At 38.7% G+C, this 19,151-nt stretch overlaps 1 protein-coding gene across 2 annotated transcripts in view; it reads right to left on the minus strand.

Moving 5' to 3' along the window:
- LOC108443018 (mitogen-activated protein kinase kinase kinase kinase 5-like) overlaps positions 1–18,803 on the minus strand; it is a 74,037-nt gene extending 55,234 nt beyond the window's left edge. The window contains exons 1-2 of one of the 2 annotated variants that reach the window (XM_037546369.1): positions 18,589–18,803; positions 510–567 (exon numbers count right to left, since the gene is read on the minus strand). In XM_037546369.1, coding sequence (XP_037402266.1) covers positions 510–567; positions 18,589–18,681 — 151 coding nt within the window. In that variant the 5' untranslated portion in view covers positions 18,682–18,803. The remainder of the gene's footprint in view (positions 1–509; positions 568–18,588) is intronic. The other variant, XM_037546368.1, reaches the window with a different exon arrangement.
- Positions 18,804–19,151: the final 348 nt, after the last annotated feature.

Genomic DNA, 19,151 nt, shown 5'->3' on the forward strand with positions numbered 1-19,151 from the left:
CAAATAACCCTTGAAGACCGTAGTGTAGCATTTAACAGTGTCAGTACCAGCACTCTTAACAAAAGCGGTTCTATATAGTACCAAAAAAGTTATTTTTGGCCAGTAACAATAGAGGAACCCTTTTTGGTGCCATATAGAGCCTTTTCAGAAATGTTCTTTAAACTAAAGAACCCTTGAAGAACTGTGTTTTTTAAGAGTGTAGCACCGTCAGTACTACAGCCACAAAGGAATATAATGTATAGACATGTACACACTTTAAAAGATGGTTCTTTAGTAAAGAAAATGGTTCTGTTTAGGACCATGAACTTCCAAAGAACTGTTTTCATGATTAAAGGGTTCTTTGCACTGTGAATGGGGTTTTCAGACTGATGGAAAATATCGTGAAGACAGTGCTACATAGAACTTTTTTGAAAGGGTTCTGTGTATCACCAAAAAGGGTTCTACTATTGATACGAAGCACATTGTATTTTTAACAATCTGACTCATAGCAGGGAAGAAGCAACTCTTACCAGGTTCCATCTTGATAAGCTTTATGGCGGCCAGGTCCCCCGACTGTTTATTCCGGGCCTGAAAACACACAAATCCAAGCACACACTTGTTGTAGGTGATGTGGGAGTTAATTGATGTTAAAACTACATTTTTAAAAATTATTCTTTGTCTTTTTCTGTAAGTAACCACATCTTCCACGTCCTCCACAAGCAAACTTACTGTTCTTCGTAATCTTCTACTTATTAATTTATAATAAGACGATACTAAATACATACATTTATCAAAGGTTTAAGTGAATTTAAGGTGTCATTGGATTTAAAGTAAGAGTAGATTTAAGGTAGCAGTGAATTTAAGGTAGTAGTGACTTTAAAGAATCCATTTGTTTAAGGTACCAGTGTATTTAGTAGCATAGCAAACACCTAGCAACATCTTAACAAAACTTATAGATTCTGAAATACATTTTTTCAGGACATGCATTTTTTAAATATACAAAAATATATATTCATATTCTCCACGTGTTCCTGGACTTCTTTGGTCCAGAATAGCCCACCATAAGACAGCTCGACCAACACTGTGGCCTAACTTCAGTGTACAGTCACTGGTCACTTTAAACGTTTAAATCGTACCTAAAAAACCTAAAAACTGTAGCCAAAAATAACAGGACCCTGGAACATTCCAGCTTTGCCCGTTCATCATCTCCATCACCTGTTGCTTGTTGCCTGCGTATCATCAATTTTTGAATTGTTGATGTTTATCTGCCTTTGTTTGTTGACTGTTTGATGGATTTGCTTGCATTTTGCTCGTCTGCTGATCCATGCCTGTCAAAATTCATCTTACTTATTTGTTTTTTTTTTTTAAAAAAGCATTTTTTGTTAATTAGTCAATTACACTCCCAAATAAAGCTACCAAATTGTCACTGGACCCCCTCAAGTGACTCCACACACCCTGTCTCGTCTCCAGGCTTTTTATTTCATTGCTTTGTTCTATTTTAAAACATTCGGTTATGATTAAGTTACCCTTATTACTCTCACAACGGGGAAATTTCACCTCTGCATTTAACCCATCCGTGAAGTGAAACACCACATACACACTAGTGAACACACACACTAGGGGGCAGTGAGCACACTTGCCCAGAGCGGTGGGCAGCCCTATCCGCACGCCCCGGGGAGCAAGGGGGGGTTAGGTGTCTTGCTCAAGGACACCTCAGTCAAGTGCTGTCAGCTCTGGGGATCGAACCGGTGACCTTCCAGTCACGAGGCTGGTTCCCTAAGCTCCAGCCCACGACTCCCAAAGGTACAAATATGAACTTTTCACCTGGAAAAACTGATTTAAGGTTCACACTCAGACCCTCAGACCTTAAAACCACTGTTGGAGCTTTGAGGAAACATTTACACTGTTTGTACCTTGATGAATGGAAAACGTACCTGCATAGAACCTTCATTTCTAACAGTGTACTGAAATTGTGGATTATATCTCTAATTTAAAATTCTAATTTGAAATTCTGCGAGCAAAAAGCCGGTGGTGCTACTGAACGAAGAGCCTAAAGAGCCAACTCGGCTCCCTGAAGACCCGAAATGCCCATCGCTAGATTAAACACTTCATACGCCTGGTTCCTATCACCAGCACTGTGAGCAGTACTGCCCAAACAGCTCTGAATGACTGTTCGAATGTCTCAGAAATGCTCAAAAAATCCACGCTGATTCAACTACATGGGGTCCCTTTACCCACACTCTTTAAAATGGTTCTTCAAGGGTCCTTTGTAAAGACAATGGTTCTGTGTAGAACTATGAACACTCAAAGAACCACTTGCATGCTTCACCACTTGGTACTTCTCTCTATGGTGAAAAGCTTCATCAGACTAACAGAGGATGTGTTGTATGTGGTTCTATCTAGCACCAAAAAGGGTTCTGCTGTTGTCACAGTGCCAAGTTGGTCACGATAGGAGAACCCTAAAGTGACCAGTGAGTGGAAGTACAAGGTAAGTGTTTCCAATAAAGCGGCCAGTGAGTGGATGTACAAGCTGGGTGTTTCTAATAAAGTGGCCAGTGAAGTTTTGATGACTTTCATGTCCCTGTTTTCCCAAATATAGCCAAACAGTCAAGACGTGTTCCGTGTCTAAAATTCACCCCTTTAGTTTTCAACTGGAGCTATGAGGCTAATGTAGCTAACAATACAGAAAGCTAATACCCCACCAATTATCACGGTTCTGACCGCATTCCTGGACACACGCTCGCCTCAAATTGGCTTGAGTTCAGTGACCTCTGATAGGCTTGTTTATATGGTGCTCTCCACAGTGAAAAAATGGTGGGTTCTGCTGTTGTTACAATGTCAAGTTTATCGCAGTAGGAGAACCTTTTATGGTGCTATATAGAACCAGATACAGCACATTTTCAACCAATCAGTTTCAATTTAGACATTTAAGCATGCAAATGTTTTGTTGAGTGTTTGTGGTTCTATATAGACCCAGTGGCTTTTCTAAAGAACCCTTGAAGAACCATCTTCATTTGTAAACATGGAAGCACCTGTAACTTTTCCAGTGAGTGGAAACTGATGGGAAATGTGTTGTGGACGGTTCTATACAGAGCATTTTTTGAAAAGGGTTTTATTTAGAACCAAAAGGAGTTCTTCTATTGTTTCGACTCTGACTTCATAGCAATAAGGAACCCTTTTGGGTGCTATATGGAACCATTTTCTTGAACAAAGAACCCTTGAAGAGCCATCTTTTTAAGAGTGCAAAGTTAGGATAGGGAACTGAAGCTCATCAGGAGAGAACGTCTACCAGCAGATGCAAAATCGTGATGATTTTTTATTGTCTGAGTATTTTAACATGCTAATATTTTTGCATATTTGTGAAATGAAACATAAATTCTACTCAGCTGTCACTGATTTTTAGTCATTAATTCATTTTCTTTAATGTTAGTGACACTGCTTTGCTGTTGATGACACCTCCCCCTTTGGTGCTTTATCATTTATTACAGATGAGGGGTTCATGCTGACAGACATACTGAGACCTTCCGCTGCACATCTGTAAGTTACTCAGTACTTCAGTAATATTGTGAAATGCTACTTTTATGTTTTTACTCACGTTGGGCTTTTTTTTTCGGAAAGGTACGTACAGTTTTCCTTGAGTCACTTCCCGAAAGTAATAATACTTTAACTGCGGTATGAATTTGGACTGCTCTGCACACCTACTAGTCCACCTAAAATCAAAGTTGACCTAGTTCATTAGTTTATGACCAAGATCATATTAAGCTTGGTACAAAGTGGGTGTTTCCGATAAAGCGGCCTGTTAGTGAAAGTACAAGGTAGGTGTTTCTAATAAAGCGGCCAGTAAGTGGAAGTACAAGGTAGGTGTTTCTAATAAAGTGGCCAGTGAGTGGAGGCTCAAGGTAGGTGTTTCTAATAAAATGGCCAGTGAGTGGAAGTACAAAGTAGGTGTTTCCAATAAAGTGGCCAGTGAGTGGATGTACAAGCCAGGTGTTTCTAGTAAAGTGACAAGTCAGTGAAAGTACAAAGTAGGTGTTTCTAATAAAGTGGCCAGTGAAGTTTTGATGACTTTCATGTCCCTGTTTTCCCAAATATAGCCAATCAGTCAAGACATGTTCGGTGTCTAAAGTTCACCCCTTTAGTTTTCAACTGCAGCTTGGAGGCTAATGTAGCTAACAATACAGAAAACTAATATCCCACCAATTAGCACAGTGCTGACCGCATTCCTGGACACACGCTCGCCTCAAATTGGGTTGAGTTGTTCGGTGACCTCTGTTAGGCTTATTTATGTGGTTTACTGAGTGGACTGCTGCATAACACACAAAACTAGCAGTGACCACTGTGATGGATGAGTTGTGTCCAGGGTTATAGACAACAGTGCGTCACACAGGGTCACAAACTATATAGTCTGTTAGAGATACTGAACAACTAAACATGGTTTCAGGCAAACATGTGATGATTTAGGCCTGCAATTAGCACCATGCTAACTGCCGCTCTCGATCCCATACAGAGATCTGATGAAAGGCCATATATGCACATATATTAAAGCAGGTCAGGCATATATAGAAGAATACATATAATACAGTAGTACATATGTGATCTGTACATATATGTAAGTATTAAATATTGGGCATCTATATCTGATACATCCACCCCTGTGTTATAGAGTTATAATGCTTGTTTAGGTTTTAGTATTCAAACGTGTCATTCATTTATTTAATGTATTAATGATTTAATTGCATAGAATTCAATGTGCATATATTTAGAGTTTAGTTATGCAGCTGTTAGCTAGTATATGGAAGAAACAACAAAGATGCATAGCATTATAGAAACTGAAGCCAACATATGAGCAATATATGGCATCCACATATGAATGTTTTTTCTCATATGTTTTTAAATATATGTGTTGAATGTTGACATATATATATATATATATATATATATATATAGGTAGGTGTTTCTCATAAAGTGGCCAGTCAGTGGAAGCACAAGGTGGGTGTTTCTAATTAAGTGGCCAGTTAGTGGAAGCACAAGGTGTTTCTAATAAAGCGGCCAGTCAGTGGAAGCACAAAGTGAGTGTTTCTATTAAAGTGGCCTGCTGGTAGAAGTGCATGGTTGGTGTTTCCACTAAAGTGGCCAGTGAGTGGAAGTGGTTGATATATATCCCACATTTGAAAATTTCAAATAAGTTGACATATACATCACAAACATGTGCATATGTGGCTAATATAAGTTGAATATAAGGAAAGTCCCTATATGCTAATGCTATATGCTAACATCGTATGTTTAAAACCCATATATATATATTCCCATAAGCGTTAGCTTGCTATATTAGCCTTACACATTATAAAATGTGTAAAATTTATTTTTCACCAAAACGATGTCAACTTTTTATTGACTTTTCTCTGGGCTCACACTTTGTACGTTGTACGATAAGATCTGACGTGCTGACTGCGTCCGAGATGTAGGTGTCTTTTCCCCAGACGACGAGGGGGGCACAGAAAAAGCGAGGGATAAGACCTCTCACTCATTTATAAGTAGGCCTCTCATTTACAGAGCTTGTTTTTAATATAGCCTCTGCGTTTGTCACTTCTGCATTTTCATCCACAGACTCACTCACTCTCACACACACACTAACACACACCCACCCGAGCGAGTTAAAAATAGGCCGCTGACTTTAAGGGTGGAAAATGTTGGTAGAGTAATTGGCGCTTAACTGGGGGAGGGCGGGGGGACGGAGAGATTTGGGGGTTAACCATGACTTAAAAAATAGATACAGAGATGAACACAGCCTACAAATAAACAAACAACACGCTGTCACACACACAGACACTCAGACAACACTGACAAGAAGGTCGGACGGCAGCATGGCAGACGTGACGCCAGTGACCGCAGCTACACTCGCTGGTATGCGTCAGAGTCCGTGGAAAAAAAATACCCTGACCATCAATAACAAAGCGTCTCCGAAAAACAACTGAAAATGTTCCGGCTGCGCTGTGTTGAATTCCGATGAATTTTTTTTCAGTTCTGTGTAGCCTGTGTTCAGGCTGTAGCGACAGGTAGCATAAACGCTAAGAAAGAGTAGCGCTACGATCGATCCTTAGCGCTAACATTCCAAAATCAAAGCCGTTTCACCTTCAGTTCGATGCATAATGGCTTCAGTGCATTGATTGTTGATGAGTAATCAAAATAGTACAACATTATTAATAAGTAAACACTGTTTTTTTAAGATTTGAGCCCTAAAATGTGGGTTTAGATATGAAATGTGCCAAATGTTAGCAGTGTATGTTAGCAACGTTTGTGTTTTATGGCTGTAATGGCTGCAACACTACTGTGTGAACCCAACTTTTCATCTTAAAGGGGCCAAAGTGTAACGTTTGTGGTGGGCCGAGGACCAAAAAGATAACGTGCAACGTAAAAACGAAGACATGCTTCAAATCACGTTTTTAAATTAGTATTTTCTAACACTAAAACTATCATTTTATCACTAAAATATTCAAAAAAAGACCAATTTTAAAGAAAATTACCTTATGAATATATTATTAAAGTATGTTTTGGTCTCTCATAAGGTGAGCAGGTGGGGTTGTGCTATATCAGACATACTCGTGGGTCAACTTTGGCCTGGGGAGCTTCACTCTTGGCAGCCCTGGTGTGAACAGTTGCCCCTTCACGTTAATGTCTTTGTGAACTTTTTAAAAAGTTTTTTAAATGGTTCTAATTGGCACCAAAGCAGTCTAATCTAGGGCTGCCCACAGACCAAAGCTGACCTGTGAGGACATTTGATTTGGCCCTTTAGAAAGTTACCCTCCCCCTCAGCCAATAAGAGAACAGATATACTTTTATACTATAAAACTTTTCAATTCTTCTTACATATACTAGTCTCAAAGGCAGAGTAGCAGAAACAGCCTGTTTAGTTCTAAGGGATAAAGAGAGGATGGGAAATGGTCATTTTAAGGTCATTTTAAGTGGTCCCTGAGGAAAAAACATACTAATTTTATCTATAAAAACCCAAGTGTATATTTGAATATGTTTGAATGTAGACAATTGACTACATATGACTATAATTATTATATATCACTGCATAAAGTTACTTCATTGCCTTTAGAACAAGCTGACATTTGAACTAGCACTGTTCTAATGAGTGCTGGAGTGATGCCCCACCACTTTTTGATTGGGTTTTGGCTGCTTTATTTCCGAAAAAAATCTCCACTGTCCCCAACCGCACTGACCAACTGTACTGAATGGTCAGATTCAGCAGCAGAGCCAATCAGAATAATAATGTAAGCTGAGGGGTGGGGGATCCCCCATTTACCCCAGTGAAACCTGTTTAGTGTTTAATGCTAATGTTGTTTAGTGTTTAATGCTAATGCTAATCTAGTAAATACTGCGCTATTTACCACTCAAAGTACCACTAACAGTGCTAAATGCAAATTTTTTGCTCCCTTGTTAAACTAGGATTTGTCAGTCTTCAGGGATCTTAGCGTAGCAGTGTTTGCTGGGTGAGCGAAGATAAGCAGGACATTAAAAGGGAGGAGACCGGTCACTGGTTGAAATATTAGCACTTGTAACGCTCAACATGGCATCTGTTTATGAGAAAAGTCCCACCCTTAAATTAGAAGAGCCAGTCCGCTTGCTGCCCCCCTTGTTGTGGAAATATCCCACCAGAACTAGCTGAGAAATAATGATTTTGGGTGTTATTTGAACCAAACTGTACAAACTATTTATGATTATATTTGTCAGTTTTTTTCAATGTATATTCGAAACATTCATATGGCATTTACAGGTTTTCATATGGGTTTTACAGGTTTCTGAAAGACTAGTATGACTTAAACCAACTGCCCAGGGGCATTTTGAAGATGGTCGTCGAGCAGAACGTCTTTCCTATGAGGTGAAACATCTGTTTTGGTCTGTCAGTAGAATGTTTTTCTTTAATAATGTTAATGGAATATATTTTGATGGAAAAAGCTTTTGATTTTGGATAAAAAGTGTTTATATTGCATTTAAAGACATTTTCCACTGTGGCAGTGCACAACAATGCTGACTTCTGCTAGCATCCCTATGTAATTCTAGTAGTTTGTTAGCACTAAGCTAACAGTGTTTTGAATGACCATTTATTAGCAGTTCTAATTAGCATTTAACATTAGCATTTAACAAAGGGCATTTGAAGGTTTTAAAAGACAGTTCATGTTTTCCTTGAAGCGTGTGACTGACATATTAGCATATATTTTACCTTTTAGCAGTTTTTCTGTGGCTTGTTCCATAGAGATGCCTGCTGTTTTTTTGTAACAACAACCTGATTAGGTTAGCACCTATTCAATCTATGACTACATATCTAGAACTTCTAGAAGGCATAGAAAAATGTTTTTCATGTATTGAAATGCAAAACCTGATTGGTTGATTCTTCTGTAACTTTGTAATTATGCTGATAGTTCATCTAATGCTTTAGGCCTTCTCTTCAGCTCCTGAAGTCCTAACCAATAGGAGAGTTTTCCTAGCTACATCTACTTATACACCGGTCCAGAAAAAAAAAGTGCTGATTCTCTAGTTTTGCCCTCGGGTTTTTGAAGTATTTACCACTTTGTTTTCACCCACAACTTTACATTGAAACAAGAGAGGCGCTGTTATACATGCACAGTGTCAATACAAGCATGAATTTATTGATAAAAATGAATGAAAAACTACAGACATGTGTTTTTTTAGTTCCCAGAAATCACTGCTCTTTTTCTAAAGGCCTAAAAGGCCTTTCTGATTGAAACATATCCAAGTTGATATCCATTCTGTTGGTGGAATGGCCACTAGGGGGCCTGCAGAAAGAAGCTACACATTCCATTTAGCGTGGAAATTAGTTTAATTAAATGGAGTTATTTTTCCACTCTGCACCAAGCATCGTCGAACCAAGATCTTTATCTGACCATTAAATTTCCCTCCATCACTTGTGTAGGAGGATCCACCCCCAGATATCTATAAATTAGACTGAATCCAGTGAGCAGTTCAGGAATAGGGTCAAGTTGCAATAGCTAACTGCCCAGTTAGTAAAATTTGTCAGGCTCACTTGTGGACCACATCTTTGGTTTGTTCTGGCCCAGTATATGGCCAAGTCCTTGGCCCAGAACTGGCCCACACACTGTAAAGTGAGTAGAACTAAAGTATATGGCTCAAATCTGATCTCAATCTGCCCCGCCTTTATTGTTGGTTCACAATGTTCACGCTAGAATTGTTCCACAAATATAGACATGAGACAAAATGGTATGAAGTTGTCCGGGATCTGACCCTATTCTGGCCCGCATCCCTAGCATCTACCCGGGACTCAACATACAATCACATAGGAAAGCCAGAATCGGCCTGAAATTGACTGCTGTCTGGGTGGCTAGCTAAAAATAGACAAATGTCACGAAACGACAAAACACTTGAAATGTCATGTCCTGCACTGATAAGACTTCAGCTGGGCTAAACAGCTCTCATTTCAACATGTATTGGCATGTGTAGGTATTACCTTATCTAGCAAATATGATGATGTTAGCAAAATCACTATGATGTTTCTAAATCACATTAAAACTCACATCCATATTTAAATAACTGTATCCTAAGCCAATAAACTATTTGCCTAACTTTCTGAAATGCATGACTCCAGGAATGCAAGCGTTCCTGTTGGTGTGGGTTTCCTCACTCTCAAAGATGCAGAAAAATAGCTAATAGTGCTAAATTAAGTGCTAATCTGAAAGATTCCGGATAAAATACAATCTCTGTATACATGACTTACATCATGCGTTTGCTTTTCCAAAGTTAACCAACTGTTGCACAATGTTGCCTCAACATTTTCCTCACTTGAGTACCAACAAGAGTTTGAGCAAGTCAATAAAAAGCATGTTCTTAGTCATGCTATCTCCTGGTGGGCATTTTTAAACCTCTTTTTTAACATTCAGTGTGTATTTTTTTGTTGTTATGAGAATTTGCAGAAATGTGTTTGTTGCCTAGAAGCAACATTGTGTGACAATAGAATGGAATTGACCAGTCACAAGCCAGATCCCACCACTTCAGGGAACACGCCTTTATATAATAATAATAATAGTAAGTTTAATTTATATAGCGCCTTTCACAAACCCAAGGACGCATTATATCGTATCAAAAAGAACAAAACAAAACAAGACTACATAGAGGAAAACAGGAAGGTTTTTAGCAGAGATTTGAAGGAAGACAAAGAGCAATTATGAGTGGAAGGTAGAGAATTCCAGAGCTTGGGGGCAGCAGCACTGAAAGATCTGCCACCCGTTGTAGAAAGTCTAGTTGAGGGAACTGAGTATATCATTTCTTCCCATTGTCGCACAATGTTGCCTCAAGGCAACATACCCCAAAATGTAGAGCTAGAGGGTTAATAAGACTATTTCTGTCTCTTATTGTGATGTATACTCTTTAAGAAGTGTTTTTTGTTGTAGTCATTTGTGCTACATGCTCATAAATCTTTACGTAAGGCCCTGAGCCAAGCCGCGCTGTGTGTTGGAGTGTTTAGGTGTGATTTTAACTTCTATAAAAGCCGCCACAGGAAAGCCTTGGGCCTTGTTTTCCTGTTTCATCTCCTCTTAACGTGATAATGTGTTATTTTCAGTTTTTGAGGTGAGAGAGACAGACAAAAAAAGAGAGAGAGAATGAAAATTGTACCATTATCTCAAATCAATAGCGCCTCCTTCATCTCACAATGTACTATCATAACTATCTGCTTGACAAAACGTAAAATATCTTATAGCACCAAGTGCCTATTGGCACACACACACACACACACACACACACACACACAGAGAAGTGTGGTGTAGATAATGATCCAGAAGTCTCACTTCTGTATTTCCCCTCTACAAAGAGCACCTGCTGACAAGCTAGCATGCTTCTGCACTCTCCACGTGCACATATGCATGCACAAACCGGGTATTTCTTCTACCACTGAATACAATCTCAGACTCCACCGCTACACCTTCAGGGTCCAACCGCTCTCACTGCAGTGGTGCCTTCAAGGATATCTTTAGTTCTGAAACATAACTGTACCAGAATCCTTTGATATAATCTTTTTTTATAAGCTTTCCTAAGTACTTTTTGTGAATCCGGGGACCTTCTCCATGGAGGAAATGTGCAACTGCACAGGAGGAGCAGAAAGAATTTTGTCATTTTGTAGTGTGGGTTGTGCTTCAAACCCCTTCCCCAAGCGGATGAATCTCAATGTTCAATGAGAACTCAAGAGTCAAAACTTGGTGATTAAGGTGAATTATCTACTGTTGTCATCATATCTTCATCAGTATATCATTGATTTTGCATTGCAAAGTAACAAGTTGGACCTTCTTTTTGAGCCTGTGCGTGTGATGTTAATACGTAAAGATGCATGAAGTGGTTTAGTAAAGAGTGCACCTTTTCCCTAGAAACATAACACTGCTGTCGGAACAGAACCATGTGTCTCCAGAATGGCAACTTTATAGGAGAAGGAAAAAACCTACTTTATTTTTAATGTAAATCAATGGAACCAGATTTTTTTCCAAGTCATTGTGGTCCATTCATTATAAAATTTACACACAATATAAAGAGGCATTTTCAAATCATGTCAAAAATTAAAAAACAACAAAAATGGAGAAGGTTTTGTTCCAACTCTAGCGATAATTGTGTACCTTTGAAAGCCATATAAGGCATAAAATTGAGGGACTACCTGGGCAGCACCCTTATATCTACCATTGTACAAAGCAAGTCATCGATTAATCAATTATCAATTCAGCAGTAGCAATTGGTGGCTTAATCATTTGACCTATTACCATAATGTAACATTAATAATTATAATGAATTCCCTTTTCCTATCCTTCCAAAATGGCCAATGGTAACAGAAATGCAAGTATTTTCTCTGATAGAGTGAGAGACCGACTTTCATTTATTTAATTGCCAGTCAAAATATTTGTGAAGAGGTTAGATAGAAGATAATCAGATTATCAGATTGCATAAGGAAGGAGAAAGTCAAAGGTAAACAAGTGCAAAGCACAAGGCTTTGCAAAACATGAGTTCAGAAAACTATAGTGTAAATGGGATTCCTAACAACCATCTGGAAGACCTGACAGACCACCAAACAACTACTGTGAATTTTTAGTAAAATTTGCCAGTAATGTCAATCTTGGGTAACTTTAAAGTGTCTTATGACCCAGTCACTATAATAAATTATTGGATAACAGCTATATATCAAGTCATATAAAGCTTTGTTGTTTTAATAAAGGTGGTTAGTATTGATTTAAACTGTAAGTTGGGTCATGATTCAGATTTTTTACACATAAGACCAAACAAGAAATTGGGCCTTGGATCCCAAAAGATCATGATTCTTTCTCCTGCATTCATGGTATATAAAACAAGCCATTCAGGATGAGCTGTGATAAAGTTTCAGAAATCTTATTCACTGTTTGAAATCAAATTTTATCCTAAATTCTAAACAAAACTGCTCTTTGAAACTTTATCCAAGTTAGTGTGCAATTAAACAGGATGTGTTTGAGGACGTTAGAGGAGGTTTCCCCCCATGGTTTTAGCCGTTGTTTACTCAGAAATGAACCCAGTGGGTGGCAGAGAGTTTATGGTTTGCCGTGTGGGAGGACAGCAGATGCGTTCATCAGACTGCAGCCCTATCAAAGGGGGTCTCCTGCACTCACACTGTAGCGTTCACCTGTAGTTTACACACACAGAGGCCTGAGAGAAGACATGCCTGCTATAGTTTATCTCTTCCATCTGCATTCAGTCTGAGACAGGGCTTGATTTGTAAACGAGTGGCGACAGATCTCTGGAGTTTGGTGAGGTCCTGAAATGCACAGGTGTGCAATGCTAAAAAGGCGCATTAGACATGCTTTAGCCAGTCTTGCCATTACCTCTCTTTACACTTGCATCTGTGATCTACCCCACCCTTCACCCTCTATACCCTTTCCTTTGTGATGTGCCCTGACTCTTGTTCACCCTTCCCTCTGTGATCCATCTTTAACCTTCATTGACTTTTCTTCTGTTTATACCCTGTAATCTACCAGTAATCTACCTTTAGCCCTTTTGCTTCTCTTTGCCCTTCACTCTGTGATCTACCCCTACATTTTCTCTTCTTTACTATGCCTCTGTGATCTACCCCTACCCTTACCCCTCTTTATTCTTCACTCTGTGATCTACCCCTACCCTTACCCCTCTTTATTCTTCACTCTATGATCTACCCCTACCCTTACCCCTCTTTATTCTTCACTCTGTGATCTACCCCTACCCATTTCCCTCTTTACCGTTTCTCATCATATACCTCTGCCCTTACCCCTCTTTACCATCCTTCTCTGTGATATATCCTATCCTTACCCCCCTATACCATCTCTCCGTGATATACCCCTACCCTTACCCCTCTTTACCATCCCTCCGTGATATACCCTTACCCTTACCCCTCTTTACCATCCCTCTGTGATATACCCCTAGCCTTACCCTTTTTACCATCCCTCCATGATATACCTTTACCTTTACCCCCTTTACCATCCCTCCGTTATATACCCCTTCCCTTACCCCTTTACCATCCCTCCATGATATACCTCTACCCTTGCTCCCTTTACCATCCCTCCATGATATACCCCTACCCTTACCCCTCTTTACCATTCCCTCTGTGATGTACCTACACCCTTACTCCTCTTTACCCTTTACTCTGTGATCTGCCCCAAACCTTCCCTCTCTTTACCAATCCCTCTGTGATCTGCTCCTACCCCTACTCCTTTTTGACCTTTGATCTGTGATATATCCCCATCTTCACTCCTCCCACTGTGATCTACCCTTACCTGTCTTCACTCCTCCCACTGTGATCTACCCTTACCTGTCTTCACTCCTCCCACTGTGATTTACCCTTACTTGTCTTCATTCTTCCTTCTGTGATCTACCCTCACCTGTCTTCACTCCTCCCTCTGTGATCTACCCTTACCTGTCTTCACTCCTCCCTCTGTGATCGACCCTTACCTGTCTTCACTCTTCCCTCTGTGATCTACCCTCATTGTCTTCACTCTTCCCTGTGTGATCTACCCTCACTTGTCTTCACTCCTCTGTCTGTGATCTACCCTTACCTGTCTTCACTCTTCCCTCTGTGATCTACCCTTACCTGTCTTCACTCTTCCCTCTGTGATCTACCCTTACCTTTCTTCACTCTTCCCTCTGTGATCTACCTTTACCTGTCTTCACTCTTCCCTCTGTGATCTACCTTTACCTGTCTTCACTCTTCCCTCTGTGATCTACCCTCACTTGTCTTCACTCTTCCCTCTGTGATCTACTCTCACCTGTCTTCACTCCTCCCTCTTTGATCTACCCTTACTCGTCTTCACTCCTCCCTCTGTGATCTACTCTTACCCATCTTCACTCCTCCATCTGTGATCTATCTTTACCTGTCTTCACTCTTCCATTTGCTCTAGTACCAGACTATTAGTTCAATATCGACCAGCTGAAGCATGGGAAATATCAAATCCTGGACACTTCTACACCTTCTAGTAGGATGTTTAACTCTCAACGAGAGTTGTGTGGAAAGCTGACACTAGCTGGTTTACTCTGCTTCAAGCGAGATAGTGAGAGAGAGAGGAAAAGAAAAGGTCCCACATCCCCTCATTTGCATGGTGCACACTGCTTTAAAACAAAGAAGCCTAAAAAACGAGTGAGGTGGCTGCGCATGGCACCCAACCATGCCTTTTTTTTCCCTGTTAATTTGGAATATGTGTAAATGTTTGATCACTCTAAAGGTATTTGCCTGTCTGGATTCCCCCTCGCTGTATGTGCGCATAGAAAAAAAAGAAAAAACACAGCTGCTCTTAAGAGGAAGGAGGAAATCCAATAACGCGGTAAAACAGAGAAAGGCCAAGCACCCAAGTAAAGCAGGAGCTGCAAAATGTTTATGTCTGTCAAATCGATCGATGCACTTTGTCATGCTTTTGCATGTTATTTTATGTTTGTTTTCTCATGGTAAGCACCTTTGGGTCATGAAGATCAGTACAATACAATAGACATGACACCATGCGCCACATAATTGACTATCGTTATTGCTATAATGAGAAAAAACAGGCAGCAGGCCCAAAAATAATTTAGTGCAGAGAGGCACCTGGAGCTGACAACAGAGGAAACCAATTTTCTTCCTGTTGACTTTAAGGCCCTGGTGACGTCTCTGCGTTAAGTCTTTCAGCTATGGTTATTTCTGAAACCCAACCCAACATTCGGGGCTTTTTTTGCTGTTGTCTTTTTTTAAATAAAGAGGAACTTTATGTCAAGACAGGCCGTAGTGGTCCAACATCATTTTGAATGCAATCTTGCTACTACCGTTACCATCTGTACATGTGTCTCATGTCTATTAACCTTTTATTCATTTTCAACATTCATTTTTTAATCAAAATAAGGCAACAGCGTTAGTTTAGTGTTACTGGAAGTAAATGTTACTGGATGAGTAACATTTGGTGGGTTTGGTTTTCCTCTTCCTGCCTTCACCTTTCACTCTGTTTCAAGGCTGGTGTCATTTATGTGTTAATGCTCACAACAGGCCTAGTGAATATTAGCATGAAAATCTGATTTTTGGATGAAAAACGTCTCACACTCTCATACGCACAAAGTCTCTCACACACACAGAAGTGCTCACATCACATCGGCAGTCTTGGTTCAGGATGTCACGATGCAGAGAAAACGGAAAGAAAACGAGAGAGGGAGAGAAAGACATGAATGATGGAGCAGAGATAAGGCCTGTTTTAATACCAAGCAGTGCTGCTCACACTACAGAAGAATTGAGCCATCAGGTGCTCCTCATTAACACCTTCGACCCCAGGACTTTTATTGAGTGATCCATCTTAACTCAAACGCAAAGCTAAAAACCTCGACGTTTGTCTTAAAAATTATTTTTTTATAAAGTAACAACATAAATCTATTAACAGCTCTACATGGTTTAAGGCGACTGTATAAATATTTAGGCATGCAGTTAGCACATTGCTAATTGGTGGGGCATTTGCTTCGGTTATTTGTTAACAAGAGTAGCTCCAGTGCAAAACAAGTTCTGATGCCAAATTTATCTTGACTGATTGATTATTATGGATTATTTAGTATCTACTATGAAGTATTCAGCAGCTACTATGAATTGTTCAGTATTTACTATGAATTATTCAATATCTACAGTTAATTTCTAGTAACGACTATAAATTATACAGTATCTACTATTAATTATTTTGTATCTACTATGAATTATTCAGTACCTACTATGAATTATTCAGTATCTACAGTCAATTTCCAGTAACTACTATGAATTATTCAGTAAATACTATGAATTATTAAGCAATTACTATGAATTATTCAGCAACTACTGTAAATTATTCAGTATCCACTATGAATTATTCAGTATCTACTATGAATTATTCAATATCCACTATGAATTATTTGGTATCGACTATGAATTATTCAGTAACTACTGTAAATTATTCAGTACCTACTATGAATTATTCAATATCTACAGTCAGTTTCCAGTAACTACTATGAATTATTCAATATCTACTATGAATTATTTAGTATGTAGTATGAATTGTTCAGTAACTCCTGTAAATTATTCAGTATCCACTATGAATTATTCAGTATCTACTATGAATTATTCAATATCCACTATGAATTATTTGGTATCGACTATGAATTATTCAGTAACTACTGTAAATTATTCAGTAACTACTATGAATTATTCAGTATCTGCTATGAATTATTTAGTATCTACTATGAATTATTCAATATCTACAATGAATTATTTAGTATATAGTATAAATTGTTCAGTAACTACTGTACATTATTCAGTATCCACTATGAATTATTCAGTATCTACTATGAATTATTCAATATCCACTATGAATTATTTGTTATCGACTATGAATTATTCAGTAACTACTGTAAATTATTCAGTACCTACTATGAATTATTCAGTATCTACAGTCAGTTTCCAGTAACTACTATGAATTATTCAATATCTACTATGAATTATTTAGTATGTAGTATGAATTGTTCAGTAACTACTGTAAATTATTCAGTATCCACTATGAATTATTCAGTATCTACTATGAATTATTCAATATCCACTATGAATTATTTGGTATCGGCTATGAATTATTCAGTAACTACTGTAAATTATTCAGTAACTACTATGAATTATTCAGTATCTGCTATGAATTATTCAGTATCTACTATGAATTATTCAGTAACTACTATGAATTTTTCAGGATGTACTGTGCATTATTTATTTTTCAGTAAAAACTACATCATTCAGTAAATTCTATGAATTATTCAGTATCTCCTTTGAAGTGAGTATGTGAGTGCTGTAGTTTTGAGAGTGAGGAACTGAAGTGTGGACCCACACACAGGCCCTGAGAGTTTAAGGGCTGAAAACGTTGCAACAGAATCCACAACTATGCCCACCTGGGCTAACACTCACCAAAAGTAGCGGAAGTGCATTCTGAGCGTAAATGCTTTCAGTGAAACAGCATCACAGTCTGATCTGAAGTTCAGCCCTGAACCGTTTCATGAGCGAAGGCCCAATTAGAAAGTCCTTCTCCTTTCACACCACGAGAAAACCTTCTGTTTTCTCACACAGTTCATGAACAAAACTTGCCAGGAGAAACAAAACCACTGAAATGGAGATGAGTTCTCTCTCACGCTGCAGAAAGGATGCGGCAGCAGAGCAACAAGACCTCATAGCACAAGCAAGCACTTCGTTCTTCTGATGAAATTCGTTGCTAGCTAGGAAGAGCAAACCCTGTAAACTTTAATTTCAAGATTTCAGTAACTTTTTCTCATAATTATATAATTTACATTTTAATGTTAGGTCAGCTGCTGAATGATTCAGAGTGGTTACTGAATAATTCATAGTAGATACTAAAGAATTCATAGTAGTTATTGAATAGTTCATGATAGATACTGAATAATTTATAGTAGTTACTGAATAATTCATTGTCGTTCCTGAATAACTCATAGTACATACTGAATAATTCATAGTAGTTAATTAATAGTCCATAATAGATATAGAATAATTCAGAGTATGTACTGAATAATTCATAGTAGATACTGAATAATTCATAATAGATACTGAATAATTCATAGTAGATACTGAATAATTCATAACAGATACTGAATAATTCAAAGTAGATACTGAATAATTCATAGTAGATACTGAATAATTCAATGTAGTTCATTGTGTTTATGAATAATGATGCTAACATTGTGATTCATTGCATTTATTAGATAATATGTTACAGGACTACTTAAGAAGCACATCCTTTATATATTAGTTTAATAAACATGTTAAAATAAATGATAGTAATATTTAAAATATGTCTTATGACTATTTAAGAGCTACATAATGTACCTATTAATTTAACAGTAGCTTCCAAATAAGTCAAAGTTATACCTATATAATAAGAATAATGACTACTTTACACCTACATAACTTATACTGGACACAAGTCGCTACCCAGTAGTTTGAGTTGTTAATAACTTAGTAGTCACTGTTGGCAGTGGCAGTTAATGAGCCTGAATAATGCTGCCGTTTAAAGTTTGGTAAAATGAAATAAAAGGCCGTTTCTCAGTGGCCCTATGGTGACCTCTGACCTTGTAGACTTCTCCATACGTCCCTCCTCCGATGCGCAGCAGGATTTCAAAATCATCCTGAGGGTTTCTAGTAGAGATGTCCAGAAAGTCCATCGAGTCAGGAGCACGTATTCTCCCGCATGTGTGTGTGTGTGTGTGTGAATGTTCGCTTGTTCAGCTGCGACTGAAGGTTTCACACAGCCGCTTGTGCTCTCTCACAAGACTGAGCAGCGCTACACCTTCTTCCTCCTCACACATACACACACATACAGGCCCTCCCTCCCTCTCTCTCTGTCTCTCTCTCTCTCTCTCTCTCTCTCTCAGTGACTGGGTAGCTCATTTAAATGAAGCTTGGTTTTATTTCCTGTTGTATGTGTGTGTGGTAGGGCATTTGTGTGTATGTCTGTGTGTGTGTGTGGTAGGGCATTTGTGTGTATGTCTGTGTGTGTGTGTGGTAGGGCATTTGTGTGTATGTGTGTGTGTGTGTGTGTGTGTGTGTGTGTGTGTGTGTGTGTGTGTGTGTGTGTGTGTGTGTGTGTTTGAATGCGTGTGTGAGTGTATGTCTGTGTGTGTGTGTGTGTGTA

Source organism: Pygocentrus nattereri, chromosome 17 (genome assembly GCF_015220715.1).
Source record: "Pygocentrus nattereri isolate fPygNat1 chromosome 17, fPygNat1.pri, whole genome shotgun sequence".
Taxonomy (NCBI): domain Eukaryota; kingdom Metazoa; phylum Chordata; class Actinopteri; order Characiformes; family Serrasalmidae; genus Pygocentrus; species Pygocentrus nattereri.